This window comes from Geospiza fortis, unplaced genomic scaffold (genome assembly GCF_000277835.1).
Source record: "Geospiza fortis unplaced genomic scaffold, GeoFor_1.0 scaffold37, whole genome shotgun sequence".
Lineage (NCBI taxonomy): Eukaryota > Metazoa > Chordata > Aves > Passeriformes > Thraupidae > Geospiza > Geospiza fortis.
Genome location: NW_005054449.1, coordinates 181,345 through 194,760, shown reverse-complemented (window position 1 = coordinate 194,760; position 13,416 = coordinate 181,345). Strand labels below are relative to the sequence as shown.

Below are 13,416 nucleotides of genomic sequence, written 5' to 3'. Positions count from 1 at the left end.
GGCGGGAGCGGCACCGGCGTCCCCACGGCGGGGAGGGGATGGGAACGGGAGAGCGTCCGGTGCACCTGGCAGGTACCTGAGGCCTCTCCCCGCAAAGCAGGGGAGGCAGAGCCCATCAGGGGTCAGTCCCTGTTCCCGGCATCCCGGCTCCAACGGGAGAAGGAGCAGGAGCCGGGCAGTGAGAGCAACGGGGAGAGAAAAGGGGACCAGGAGAGGAAATGGGACTGGGCAGTGAAAAGGGAACCAGGGAGAGAAAAGAGGACCCAGGAGAGAAAAGAGAACCAGGGGGAGAAAAGAGGACCAGGGGGTCAAAAGGGGGCAAGAGAGAGAAAAGGGAACGAGGAGAAAGAAAAGGGACCAGGGGGAGAGAAAAAGGGACCAGGGGGAGAGGAGAACCAGGGGTCAAAAGGAGGAAAAGGACAGAAAAGGGAACCAGGGAGTGAAAAGGAACTGGGGAGAGAAGAGGGGAGCAGGGAATCTAAAGGGAACCAGGGAGTGAGTTTGTCAGAGCTGACACCACCGAACTTTTTAAAAAATTACAATATGGGCTTGAAAGTCAGTTGAGTTCTGTTTCTTTGCTGCCTTCAGATCCTCTTTTCATCTCCTCTCCAGGCAGAAGAACACATCCTTTTGCAAAAACCAGCTGTGGCTGGTACCACAGGGGCTGTGACAGGAAACCAGGCAAAGGCAAACTGTGGGTTTGCCCACATCAGTTTGGGGAACGTGAGCACCCCAAACTCGGGCCTGGAGTTTGGAGAGCACAGGCTCAACCTCTGGATCCAGCCTCCTGCAGGGAGCTTTGCTTCCCCTGTGGCACCCACTGGCTGAGGAGCCAAATGGGCAGCACAGCAGGAAGCAGCACTAAACACAAGGGAGCCCAGCATGGATTGGTTATAAAACTCTCTGCCTTCATTTTATTGCCTTTGGTGAAGCTTGGTAAATATTTCTGGGACAGGCAACTCCTTGTCTGGCTTTAATTACCTGGGCAAATTTTCCTAAGGATTATATTGACCTCAAATATGTCAATGTTTATTGAGGCCGTGTTCCTGAGGCTTTTCCCATTAGGTGCTAATGGATTCTGGCTAATAGTCAAGCAGGATTGACCACCAGCAGGTGCCCTGGCCAGCTCCACGCTACCACAACTACCTGGGGAGGGAACTGGGGAGGGCAACAGTGCCTCTGTGAGAGCCAAGTACAAAAATCACCATGGCTCTGATCCAAAGAGATCAGGGAACACGCTTGAGTAATTGCATTCCTGACTATCTGCTTCTCCGGGCATGATTCACCCCGAGCTGGGCTCTGAGACTTCAAGCAAAGGTTGATTTTGCTTGGGACTGTTGTGACTGCCTCCCTTGGGATTGCTGGGAGGGTTTCACTTGGGACTGATGCAGGGACCCCACACCTTGGTGCTGCTGGGGGCTCCCAGCCAAGCTTTTCCCACCTCTCCCTTGACTGTTCACCCCCAAACCAGCCTGCAGCTGGCCAGCCCTGCTCCCTCCCGGGCTGTCAGCTCCCAAAGGCTCTGGACAAGGACTTTTTGCAGCCCAGCTGCCTGCACTGAGCTCAGAGGACACGAGGCAGGGACTCCAGTGCGGCGCTTCAGTTCACACTCGAGAAGGGGCCGAGGTAAAACCTCAGCCAGAGGTTTGTGGTTCTTGGCCACATGCAAAACTCTGTGCTCGTTTTCACTCTCCCACGCTCGGCAGAGAGGTGAAATTTCCCCTCTGGGATCCCCCCCTGTCCCCCTCCCCCAGCATTGTCACCGCCCTGGCAGGGCAGGAACGGATGTGTCACTTACAAGGGAACCCTGAGGATGCTCCTGATGTGTCACCTGCAAGGGGAACCCTCGGGATGCTCCTGATGTGTCACCTGCAAGGGGAACCCTGAGGATGCTCCTGATGTGTCACCTGCAAGGGGAACCCTGAGGATGCTCCTGATGTGTCACCTGCAAGGGGAGCCCTGAGGATGCTCCTGATGTGTCACCTGCAAGGGGAATCCTTGGGATGCTCCTGATGTGTCACCTGCAAGGGGAACCCTCAGGATGCTCCTGATGTGTCACCTGCAAGGGGAACCCTGAGGATGCTCCTGATGTGTCACCTGCAAGGGGAGCCCTGAGGAACAGCCCTTGCTGTGGAGCACAAGGGATGCCTGCAGGAGTTTGCTGTCCAATTCCTGCAGGTGCAGTGCCCAGGGGCTCTCAGGATGACTCTCAGCCCCCACCCTCCCAGCAGCACACCTGGAGAGCTCCCTACATCCACTGCCCAACTCCAGGCTTGGGAAGAGAGGATGGATCTGGCCCTGGGATGTGCTGCCCATAACATCACCCACACAAGCAGCAGCGTGGATTTGTCCTTTAATCACCCCAAAAGGGTGGTGCAGGAACAGGGTGGTGCTGGCTGGTGGACGCTCACTGCCCACAGGTTCAGGGAGGGGATGAGAGGAGCAGCACAGGAGAGATGTCCATGCACGTGCAGACCTGAGCCAGCCCTCGAGTCCCCTGGGTCATGGTGCAGAGGGCAGCACCTCAGCGCTCCTGGGAACTCCCAGAGCCTGGAGCTGGGCAAGGGCTTCGGTGCAATGTCCTGAGGAATCCCTGGAGGTAGCTGGGCAGGCAAAGACACAGCTCTGTGGTCAGGTTAGGAGGAGCTGCCAGTGTGGTTGGTACAAGCTCTGAGCCAGCCTGGGTGGGCAGAGACGAGTCCCTGGGAGTGTCATGCTGTGAGCCAGGCACGGAGACGCAGGAGCTGCGTGTGCAGGGTCCATGCTGAGCAGTGCTGAGGCCCGAGGGGCTGCACGTGGCCTGGGTGCAGGTGCTGTGCAGGTGGGAGAGCCTGTCCAGAGGCTCCCGGGCTGTTAGAATGCCTGGCACAGCTTTGTGTGCTCCTCCTGGCGCTGGCTCTGCGGGGACACAGGTTGGAGGGGTCTTTGTGCCTGGCCCCTGTGGCCAGGAGACCACACAGCCTCCTCCTGGCAGCACCACAGGTGCCAGGGAATGTTAGGATGGGTGGAATAGGAGGGTGGCAGCACTCAGAGCCCTGCCAGGCTGTGAGCACTGCCCTGGGGAGTTACCTGTACGATCTCTATGCTGTTGGCAGCAGCCATCAGCCAGGACACAGGTCCCTTAGGTGCCACCTCAAGGTCACAGAGTGCAGGGGAGCCACTGCGAGAGGGCAGGGAGGGCGTGCAGGAGCCTGAGGCGGGGTCACTGTCCTCAAAGAACTGCAGGGGGGACAGCCCGATCTGGAAGAGGAGAGGGATGGACACACAGCCCCTGTGGAGGACAACCATCCCACCGTGCAGCCTCACAGCACCCCAGGGCTCCCCAGCCAGAGCAGGAGCATGGCCCCAGGACCTACCGAGTGGTAGAACTCGTCCCCAGCGGGGTCGATGACCAGCAGCGTCACCTGGTCCTCCCGGGCGCGGATCCTGTGCACGGTCTGCTCGTGGTCCAGCCCCTCGATGCTCTCCCCATTCACGGCCAGCACTCGGTCCCCTTCCCTCATCCCTGCCTGCTCTGCTGGCAGCCCCTCATCCACATCCCACAGGAACTGGCCTGCCACAGCACAGGGAGGGGACAGGGGCTCGCAGAGGGGACCTGCCTCTGCTGACCCCCGTGTGCAGGTGGGGACAGGTCCCACTGCAGGCACAGAGCTGTCAGCTCTTCCCAACCCTCAGAAATGCCTTGCTCAGGTACAAAGTGCCCCTCTCAGCCCTCTCACCTACTCCTCCCGAGCTGCAATCATCCTCCTTGAGCAGGAACCCGTAGCCAGCAGGACCCTTCACCAGGTGCAGCTCCCGGACCTTGAAGGGGAGCCGGGAGGTGTCAGCCAAGGCAGCCGTGACCCGCAGGCCCCGCAGGCGGTAGAACTCCTCCACGGCGCTGGATGCCACCAGCAGCGTCACCTTGTTGCCGCTCTGCTTGAGCTGGATGGGAAGCACAGGTGCTCAGTGACATTCTCAGCCCCATCCCTCGTCCCCCATGCCAGGAGCAGGCACCTTTCTGGTGAGCTGGCTGTGCGAGTAGCTCCTGACGCTGTCCCCGTTCAGCTCCAACAGCCAGCAGCCCGGTGGCACCCCCGCTCTGTCCGCCGGCCCGTCCTGCAGCACCGACAGCTGGAAGGTGCCCTTGGTGCCTGCAGGAGGAGCAGAAGGGGCACTTTGGGGTGAGTGAGGTGCTACAACGGGGAGGCTCATGGTGGCAGCATCCTGCTTTACCTTCTGGACACGACACGCTGAAGCCAAAGCCGCTTTTGTCCCTGGTGACGTGGCAGAGGCGCGGGCGGATGTCCTCGGGCAGCATCTGGGACAGGTCCCTGCCCAGGGATTTGGCTGCTTCGTAGGAGTCACCATCCAGCACCGCCAGCAGGACCTGGTTCCCGCTGGCCTTGATCTTCTGCACCACCTGGAAGGACCCAGGAACCCTGAGCAGGCACCCTGAGATGGAGTGGGATCCCTGGGGTCAGCAGGGCTCGTGCATCTGGGGGTGTTCGCAGGGGTCCCAGGGTGAGGGGAGAGATGAGAATGTTGACTCCATGTTTCAGAAGGCTGATTTATTATTTTATTATATATATTATATTAAAACTATACTAAAAGAATAGAAGAAAGGATTTCATCAGAAGGCTAGCAAGCAAGAAGAATGAAATTAATAACAAAAGCTTGTGTCTGACTGAGAGTCTGAGACAGCTGGACTGTGATTGGCCATTAATTAGAAACAACCACATGAGACCAATCACAGATGCACCTGTTGCATTCCACAGCAGCAGATAACCATTGCTTACATTTTGTTCCTGAGGCCTCTCAGCTTCTCAGGAGGAAAAATCCTAAGGAAAGGATTTTTTATAAAACATATCTGTGACATATCACCCTTTTAATTTTAATTAAATTAAAAAGAAAAGTGTTTGTAATTTCATCTGCTGGGCCCATGCAGAAGAAAGAACAAACACTTGAGAGGTTTTCTGTCGCCAATCAAAACCTCAATCAAGTGCTGATGTGGAATGATCAGGGAAATTCTTCACCTGCAGAACATCAAATTCTATCATATCACTAAAATAATCTTACAATATAAGAAAATGCAAAAACTATGCAAAGAAAGTTCATTGCTTCAAGTCCAAACAGCTGAGTCATGCCTCCTCTGTGCCCCTGGCTGGGTAGGACCCAGGGATTCCCATGGGAATCAGGGATCAGGAATCAGGGATTCCCATGGGAATCAGGGATCAGGGATCCCAGGGACCCAGGCATTCCCATGGGATTCGGGGATCAGGAATCAGGGATTCCCATGGGATTCAGGAATCAGGGATCCCAGGGACCCAGGCGTTCCCATGGGATGCTCCCAGCTTACCCTGAGGTGGTCCATGTGGTCCACGAAGTGGCCATTGACCTGGAGCAGGCGATCCCCGTCCTGCAGCCCCCTGCGCTGGGCCACCCCCCCCAGCTCAAGCTGCCGGATGACGTGGCCCTGGCAGCCCAGCTCCTCGTGCAGGCAGAAGCCGAAGGTCTCGGTGCTCTCCTTGGTCAGCAGGTAGAATCGGGGCTCCCCCACGCCCTCACCATCTGTGGGGGGGCACAGCCCGTGAGCAGGGTCCCGCAGGGATCCTCACACAAGTTCTGCACCCCATCCTGGGCTGGGGATCTGCTCATCCGTGCTGTGGTCACCTCCCACAGGTCCCCAGTGGGACAGAGAGCTCAGGACCCCAGCAGTGCCCAGGTGCCACAGCCCTGTGCAGAGACAGGGACACCCAGGTGACACAGCCCTGTGCAGAGACAGGGACACCCAGGTGTCACAGCCCCCTGCAGACACAAGGACACCCAGGTGTCACAGCCCTGCACAGACAGGGACACCCAGGTGTCACAGCCCTGTGCAGACACAGGGTCACCCAGGTGTTACAGCCCCCTCAGACACAAGGACACCCTGGGAGATGAGGGCGTGTATTTACCCGTGTCCTCAGTCAGGGTCAAGGCTGGGTTGTCGATCCCAACTTTGGGGTTAAATTCAAATTTTCTGAAATGATAAAGGGCGGGAGAGGCCACGTTAGTGCAAGATGGCCCTGCCTCTGCCTCCCCCAGCCTTGGGGAGCTTGTTCCTCCATAAAGGGCCAACTGGGGCCTGTGCCTCCTTTTCCTTGGGGAAAGCCAGAGGGGATTTCCCTCTTGGACCATTCCCCACGCCTCTCCTGAGCCCCAGAAAGCCCCTGGTCAAGGGGAGATCAGCACTTACATGATGGACATCTTGTCTCCCTCGAGCCCTGCAGAGGGAGAGCAGAGGTCAGCACAGGAGCTGGTGGGCTGGGAGCAGACCCCACGCTCTCGAGCTGAGCCTGCCATCTGGGTGAGGGGGTTTGCCAAGCCCACACAGCCCCCAAGCCCCTCTGTCTCTCAGCACAGGTTGTTCCTTGGCCCTGCCATCACTGTCCTCCTGCCTTCCCAACAGCAGGGCGTGCTGCTCAGGTCCCATGGGCAAAGCAGGGCCAGATGGGCTCAGTCCTGGGGGTCTACAGGGCTCTTCAGTGAGGGCTGAGAAGGTTCACCAGGACCCCAGGGAGCTGCTGGAGGCAGGAGAAGGAAACAGAGACCTTCCCTGGCACACACCCTCCCATAAAACCCCTCCACACCTCTTTGGGCACAAGGACCCCCAAACCCAGGCAGAGGGGATGCCTCCCCAGCATCCCCACAAGGTGACATTTTCCTGCATGCCTCTGGCTCCTTCCACAGGCTGCCTGGGCTCTGACAGTGCCTTGCTCCACCTGGCAGCAGGGCCTGGGTGTGCGGGGAAGGGTCTGCAGAGGATTCCCCGGCAGGCACATACCTTTTGTTTGCTTCATGGCTGCAGGGATTTGCCAGAGGGAGCAAGGTACAGGGTGAAGTGGCAGGGAAGTGTCCCCGCCTCTCCCAAGACGCCCCAGGTTTAATGGTTAAACAGCCCCAAGTCTGCCTGCCCTCCCAGGCCCTGGCACTGCCAGCCAGAGCTGGGAGCAGGGACCAGCACTCCTGGGACACCCAGCTCGGGGACAGCTCCTGGTGGCTTCCAGGGGGACACACAGCGAGGGGAGAATGGCTGGTTCAGCACTGGAGCAGAGGTGGGCTGCTCCCTGCCAGTGCTGGGAGATGGGGAAAGGCAGAACCCTCCACTCCAGCTGCTCCAATTCCTCCCCAGGGAGGGCCCAAAGAGGAGATCAAGTCTTGGTACTAGTGTGCTTCACTGGCAATAGAGAGGTGCACTTTAATGCTCCCAAAAGATTCACAGACAAGCCCCAATCCTGCTCCCTGCCAGCACTCTGGCTGGGGTGCAGGGCTGGCTTTCCACAAGCCCAGAAGAACAAGTCCCATGTGCTCCTGGCCTGGTTTCTGTCCCATTCCCACACTTCAGCCTCGCCTGCAGATGAGGCTGAGCCCCACACACCCAGCACCTTTGACAGCACCATCCACCCAGCATCTCCAGGTGGCTGAGGGCACAGGGAATGTGCTGCTGGGCACACTCCACTGCCCCACCCTGGCTGGTGGATGGGCAGCAGGTTAGAGGCTCCCATCCTGCAGTTTCCCCAGCATTTTCTTGACCTCGCTCTCGACTCGCAGGAACTTGGCTTTCCTCCAGGGATTGGCAGTCTGGCTGCGGCTGCTCTCCAGGTCCTGCAGGAGGAGGGTGAGGTGCTGCCGGACCCGCTCACGATCCCAGAAGGGCAGGTTCCTCTGCACCACGTTCAGGATGTGGGACCAGTAATCGGAGATGTCGGTGCCCGCCGTGAGGAAAACCAGAGCCCTGACGCCGTCCCGGTCCATGCGCAGGGAGTCAAGAGCCCTCTTGCCATCCTCGCTGATGTCGTTGAAGTAGAGACTGGGAAAGCAGCAGGAGACACCGGTGAGGGCTGAGGGGAAGGACAGAGGCACACAGGGCAGGGATGCCGTGTGGGAAAAAGGGCAGGGATGCAGCAGAGCGGACTCACTGCACTTTGTCCAGCGTCTCGTGCCTCTTGGCCACCTCCACCACGCGCAGGGCCGCCGCGTCCGTCAGGGAGTTGTAGCCCAGGTTGAGCTCCTGCAGGTGCTGGTTCTGGGCCAGGTGCTGGGCGATGGCCTCGGCGCCGGGGTCCCCCAGCGAGGTGTGCAGCAGGGACAGCTGCGTCAGCGAGCGGTTTCCAGCCAGCGCCTCGGCCAGGTAGCGAGCGCCCTGCTCGCCCACGGGGTTGTTGGCCAGCCTGTGGGACACGGAGCTCAGGGAGTGCCCAGGCGCGTGGGGGACAGCAGTGGCAGTGTCATGCAGGGCGGGGGCCGTACTCACCGCAGGCTGCTCACCGCACACTTGTCATGCAGGAGCAGGTCACGGATTTCCTTGCAGGCATCGGAGCCCAGGCTGTTGAGCTGCAGGCTGGTGCAGAGCAAGACACGGGGGTGACAGGAACAAAATGGCTGTTACCTGGGAGCCTGGCAGCCCCGCCCGCTCCATTTTGCCCATCACCATCCTCCCTGGGCTCCCCGAACTAGGCCACTCCAGGTTTCCTCTCCCAAAGGGAGCGCAGTGACACCACACCCCAGCATGAGCCAGCAGAGCCAGTGCCAGCAGGAGCAGGGCAAGGGGAAGAGGATGGCGGAGTCTTCAGGAGGCGGGTGAAGGTCAGAGGAGGGATCAGGGCTCCATCAAGCCCTCCTGAGCATCTGGAGGAAGGAAGTGCGGCACAGCCCAGCTGCACAGCCCGATCCATCTGTGCTGAGCACGTCTCGCCACCACCTGGGCGGCAGGAAGACCTGCAGCTCCACAAACGTTCTGGAACATTTGTGGGAACATCTGCACAGCCCACACTCCCGCCTCTGGGACAGCAAACTCCTCACAGAGCTAACGACACGGGGATACCGAGTAACTTCCCGTAGGGACTCGGGGCTGGCAGGGCAGCTGGCAGCCCCCCCAGCCTGTAAGAGCTGCAGGAACTTCCCAAAAATTCCTGCGGGAGAGCAAGCTGGGACTGCAAATCCCAGCATGCAGTGCCCTAGAAAGGCTGCTCAGGGAGTGTTGCATGTTGGAAGCTGTAGTTCCCTAGGAATGCACTGAGGATAAACATGCCCTTTCCTAAATTTTCCATACTTGGGCTCCTAAAGCATCCCTGTGATGGGCAGAGGTGAGAAAAAACCCAGTTTCTGAGCATGAGGAGGTGGGTGGTACTCACTGGAGAGCTTTGCATCGCAGCAGGACAGGGAAGAGGGTCCTCAAGCTGCCGCTGTCCAGGTTGCAGGAGGTCAGGTTCAGCTCCTCCACCTCATGACACGTGGTGCTCATGACAGACGCCAGCACGGAACACTTGAGAGGGGTCATCTTGACGGAGGAGAGGTTGACAGCGCGGAGGGAGAGGATGGCCTCGGCCGTGAAGCGCTCGTTCTGGAACTCGTGCAGGAAGAACAGGTAGTCCATGAGCTCTGAGGGGGGCAGGCCCCTGCGGCCCTTCCTGATCACCGTCTTCTTCATGGCCTTGGCGATCTCGAAGGCTGCCAGGTTCTTGATGGAGCAGCCCAGCTGCTCCAGGATGGCGCGGTTGCGGCGGGACAGGATCCCGCCCATGAAAATGGGGAAGAGCTCAAACACCTCGTCATCCGGGGCCTCATCGGGGTGGCGCATGGGGCCCTCCACGCCCAGGATGCTGGAGTTGATCTGGTCCAAGACATCATCGTTGTAGTAGTCCTCCTCTTTGAACAGCTCCTCTGCCATGGTGTGGGCAATGGTATCCCTGTCCTTGCCGCCCACCCGCGAGAAGTAGCGAGGGAAGATCTTGAGCAGGTTGAAGAGCACGGGGAGGAAGCGCAGCGGCAGCACCTTGGAGATGATGTTCAAAACCACAGCCACGTCTTCGCTCACCTTCCCGAGCACCTCTGACAGCTCCTTCCCCACTCTCTGCACCAGGGTCTTCTTCTCTCCCAGCACCACGTACAGGGCTGCCAGGTACTCCTGCATGGCGGGGATGGTGAAGACAAAGGTGTGCTCCTTGCCCAGCTGCACGCACGGGCTCAGGAAGAAGCGGAACACATCGCTGCGGAAAACCTCCAGGAGGTTGAGCTCACTTTCAGTCTTCATCTCCACCTCGAAGCACTGCCGCAGGTCCTCCTCTGAGAAGCAGGTCTTGCGGGACATCACCCCCTCGTAGGCCAGCTTGCCCACTGTCTTGGCCACGTACTTCATCATGGAGATGTGGGTGGGGTCGGTGCTGTCCAGCACCTCCCCGCTGAAGTTGAGCCTCAGGAAGCTGGTGTAGATGCCAGTGAGGGTCTGGCTGGGAGGAACCGTCCTGGTGAAGTAGAGGAAGTGCAGGGTGGTGCACACCAGCCAGCAGTAGGAGGGCAAGAAGCAGGCGGCCGTTATTTGGTTGTGGCGCTCCAAGTTCCTTGACAGCATCTCCACCAGGTTCTCCTGCTCCGCTGAGCGGCGGTCCTGGCTTTCCTCCCCGGAGCAGCCGGGCTGGCTGAGGCGCATCTGGAAGTAGAGCTTCTGCAGGTTGGTGTCGGAGAAGCCGCAGATCTCGGCGTAGCGCCCCACGTACTTGCCGGGGATGCGGCGCACGGCCGAGGGGCGCGTGGTGACGATGATGCTGGCCTGGGGACACAGGGCTGGATGAGTCTGGGGCTGCCCAGCAGGGTGTAACCCACTGAGGGGTGCGCAAGGATCACCCCGTCCACAGGGTGGGGTTCACAAAGGCGCTGGATCAAACCTGGCCCAGGCAGAACTTTCCCCATTCCCTCCTAGACATAAAGACTGGAAGATCACAGCCTTCATCACCTTACCAGGCTGTAAAACAGACATGTTTTATGAAAAATCCTTTCCTTAGGATTTTTTCTCCTGAGAAGCTGAGAGGACTCAGGAACAAAATGTAAGCAATGGTTATCTGCTGCTGTGGAATGCAACAGGTGCATCTGTGATTGGTCTCATGTGGTTGTTTCTAATTAATGGCCAATCACAGTCCAGCTGTCTCGGACTCTCTGTCCGAGACACAAGCCTTTATTATCATTCTTTCTTTTTCTATTCTTAGCTAGCCTTCTGATGAGATCCCTTCTTCTATTCTTTTAGTATAGTTTTAATATAATATATATCATAAAATAATAAATCAAGCCTTCTGAAACATGGAGTCAAATCCTCTCTTCCCTCATCCTCGGACCCCTGTGAACACGGTCACACCAGGCCTCCAAGACATAAATAAAATCTGGAAGATCACAGCCTCCATTACCTTACCAGGCCCCCCCAAAGATCCCACCAGTGACACGAGGCCACCTTAGCAAGTCCCTCCAGGAACAGAGGCTGCCTGCTTGCTCTCCCAGCCAAGCTGGACTGCAAATAATGACCACAAGAGCCCTGTGATGCCTCAGGGCTCACCCCCAACCTCCTCCCAGCACAAAGCAGGGCAGCACCGACCTCGGGCAGGAGGTATTTCCGCAGCAGGTTCACCACGATGGCAGAGGGAGGCACGGGCTCGTTGGGGTCACAGCACAGCTCCGTGCCAGCCAGGCGGAAGTCCAGGTTGAGGCGCTCCAGGCCGTTGAGGATGAAGAGCACGCTGAGGTTGGAAGCCTCCAGCACCGGCACCACGTCCCGGAGGTGCTGGTACTTCTTGGTGACGAGGCGCCGCAGGGACACGTGGGCATGGCTGTGGGACAGGTCCTCGCAGGAGAAGGGGATGACCAGCTGGAAGTGGGGCAGGCGGCCGTGGCACCAGTCCACCACCATCTTCTTGATGAGGGTGCTCTTGCCCGTGCCCACGGTGCCGTAGAGCACCACGTTCTTCACCTGCCGCCCGCAGGCGTCCACGTCGAACAGGCTGTGGAGGCTGATAACCTTTCTGGAGGGCTGCTGGAGCTGGTTCTGGATGGTTAAATCAGGGGAGGGCTTCAGAATCTCCTCCAGAGAGCTCTCCCGGATCACTGGGTCCACGTGGACGGCATCCAGAGAGAAGGAAGGGCCGAACTGCCTCTCCTCATTGGGCTGGTGGCTGAACCACGCAGACAGGCTCTTCTGGTGCTTCTTGATGGCACCTGCAAGGAGGAAGGTGCTGGACACGACAAGGGTTGTGCACTGGCAGGGCACTGGGGAAGTTGCCTGCCCCAAGCCACTGCAGAGAGGGGACAGCACCCAGTTATGGGGAGCCCTCACACTGCCCAGGACAGCAGCTGCCCCCACCCAGCTGTGTAGGACCCTCCCTCCAAACCAGAGCTGCAAACTCACCAGAAAAGGCCACGCTCCTCAGCTGGGACTGACCATGGCGAGAGGGGCTGGGCTGGGCAGAGCTCTCCTGGGAGCCTCCCTGGTAGCGAACACAGCCCCTGCAGGAGGAGGGAGAGTCACAGGGAGCAGGGGGGACAGATCACCAGCGAGGCTGTGGGAAGTGCTCAGAGGAGCCAGCTCAGCCCTTCCTTCCCCCACACCACGGCAGAGCTCAGGGCCAGGGCAGGGGCACGGCTGGGAGGGGAAGGCAGGTCAGCAAGCCACGGGCTGTGCATTCCCAGAAAACCCGTGCAGAGGCAGGGGAGCTGGGCTGGAGTCAGAGGGTCTGGGTGTTTGTCTGGAAGCAAAGCGGTGTCCCTGGTGCCAGGGCAGCCAGCTCAGCCAGCCAGGTGCTGTGACAAAGAGCCCCAGCCTTGTGACACTGCCTGTACCTGGGGAGGGAGATGCTGCTTGTGCCAAGGATCCTCCTGAGGAAACTCCTGCCTGCACCGCCTGCTGGGGAGGAGGAATGCACACGGTCAGGGACGGCCCCTCTCCAGCCCAGCAGGGAACCCCACACCTGGCTAGGGTGCCCAGCTGGGGAGGGATGTCCAGGGGGGACAGGGCTGAGTGCCCGAGGCACAGAGCCCAGCTCACCTGGCACGGCAGCAGCGCACACGGACACGCTGCGGGTCCCCCTTGTCCCTGCTAGGGACCGCGGCAGCCGTGCCCAGCTGCCCCAGGGCAGGCAGCCCTGGCACTGCATGGCCCGGGACATCCTCCACCTGAAACACAGGGCTGCGTGAGGCGGGCGAGGGGCTCCGGGGGCTCAGCAGAGCACGGGGGGCTGTCGGATGTGGTGCAGCAGAGCCCTGCCCAGCCTTACCTGCCCCAGCGTGGTCCAGCCCGGCAGAACCGGCTGTGCTGGCGCTGACTCAGGCTCCCGCCCCAGAAGGGCTCAGCAGGGCGATCCTTCAGGAGCCCGGGCGGTGCTCACAGCCCCCAACATCCCGGGAAACTGAGGCACGGGGGAGAAAGATATAAGCAAACCCCAGCCGAGAGGAAGCAACAAGCAGGGGGACAACTCTCTCACTCATTCTCACGTCCCACAAGCCACGCTGTTTACAGCCCCTTTTGATGTGATCCAGGTGAAGAAACTGAGGCACAGGGGCGGGGGCAGAGGGGCTGACCTTGAGCACAGGTGTCCCGACCTCGGTGCCCCTGCAGGAAACAACCCCACGCTGTCCCAT

The 13,416-nt window shown here is 59.5% G+C and overlaps 2 protein-coding genes across 4 annotated transcripts; both read right to left on the bottom strand.

The window, feature by feature from the left end:
- Nucleotides 1-2,340: 2,340 nt before the first annotated feature.
- On the bottom strand, nt 2,341-7,652 carry PDZD3 (PDZ domain containing 3). Of its 2 annotated transcripts, none has more exons than XM_031062521.1 (10): nt 7,552-7,652; nt 6,215-6,242; nt 5,934-5,998; nt 5,339-5,550; nt 4,216-4,402; nt 3,997-4,133; nt 3,720-3,924; nt 3,357-3,553; nt 3,070-3,240; nt 2,341-2,898 (listed from the first exon to the last, which is right to left on the bottom strand). In XM_031062521.1, exons 2-10 carry the CDS (start codon nt 6,223-6,225, stop codon nt 2,854-2,856), a joined length of 1,230 nt encoding a protein of 409 aa, XP_030918381.1. In that variant the 5' UTR covers nt 6,226-6,242; nt 7,552-7,652; the 3' UTR covers nt 2,341-2,853. The 2 variants fall into 2 exon arrangements, with proteins under 2 accessions (XP_030918381.1, XP_030918380.1); XM_031062520.1 differs by lacking the exon at nt 7,552-7,652 and adding an exon at nt 6,803-6,838.
- Nucleotides 7,192-13,186, bottom strand: NLRX1 (NLR family member X1). Of its 2 annotated transcripts, none has more exons than XM_031062518.1 (9): nt 13,053-13,186; nt 12,824-12,951; nt 12,619-12,682; nt 12,188-12,285; nt 11,381-11,997; nt 9,153-10,567; nt 8,273-8,359; nt 7,938-8,189; nt 7,192-7,828 (listed from the first exon to the last, which is right to left on the bottom strand). In XM_031062518.1, the coding sequence occupies exons 2-9, from the start codon at nt 12,942-12,944 to the stop codon at nt 7,510-7,512; spliced, it is 2,973 nt and encodes a 990-aa protein (XP_030918378.1). In that variant the 5' UTR covers nt 12,945-12,951; nt 13,053-13,186; the 3' UTR covers nt 7,192-7,509. The 2 variants fall into 2 exon arrangements, with proteins under 2 accessions (XP_030918378.1, XP_030918379.1); XM_031062519.1 differs by having other exon boundaries at nt 12,619-12,679.
- Nucleotides 13,187-13,416: the final 230 nt, after the last annotated feature.

Coding starts and splice junctions, on each gene's coding strand:
- PDZD3 (XM_031062520.1), bottom strand. Junction 4,134..4,215: donor CAGCGTGTCGTGTCCAGAAG/GTAAAGCAGGAT, acceptor CTCCTCCTGCAG/GCACCAAGGGCACCTTCCAG. Junction 3,925..3,996: donor ACAGCCAGCTCACCAGAAAG/GTGCCTGCTCCT, acceptor CTTCCCATCCAG/CTCAAGCAGAGCGGCAACAA.
- NLRX1 (XM_031062518.1), bottom strand. CDS start 12,944: ATGTCCCGGGCCATGCAGTGCCAGGGCTGCCTGCCCTGGGGCAGCTGG. Junction 12,286..12,618: donor AGCAGCATCTCCCTCCCCAG/GTACAGGCAGTG, acceptor CTCCTCCTGCAG/GGGCTGTGTTCGCTACCAGG. Junction 8,360..9,152: donor CTGCGATGCAAAGCTCTCCA/GTGAGTACCACC, acceptor GCTCTGCACCAG/CCTGCAGCTCAACAGCCTGG.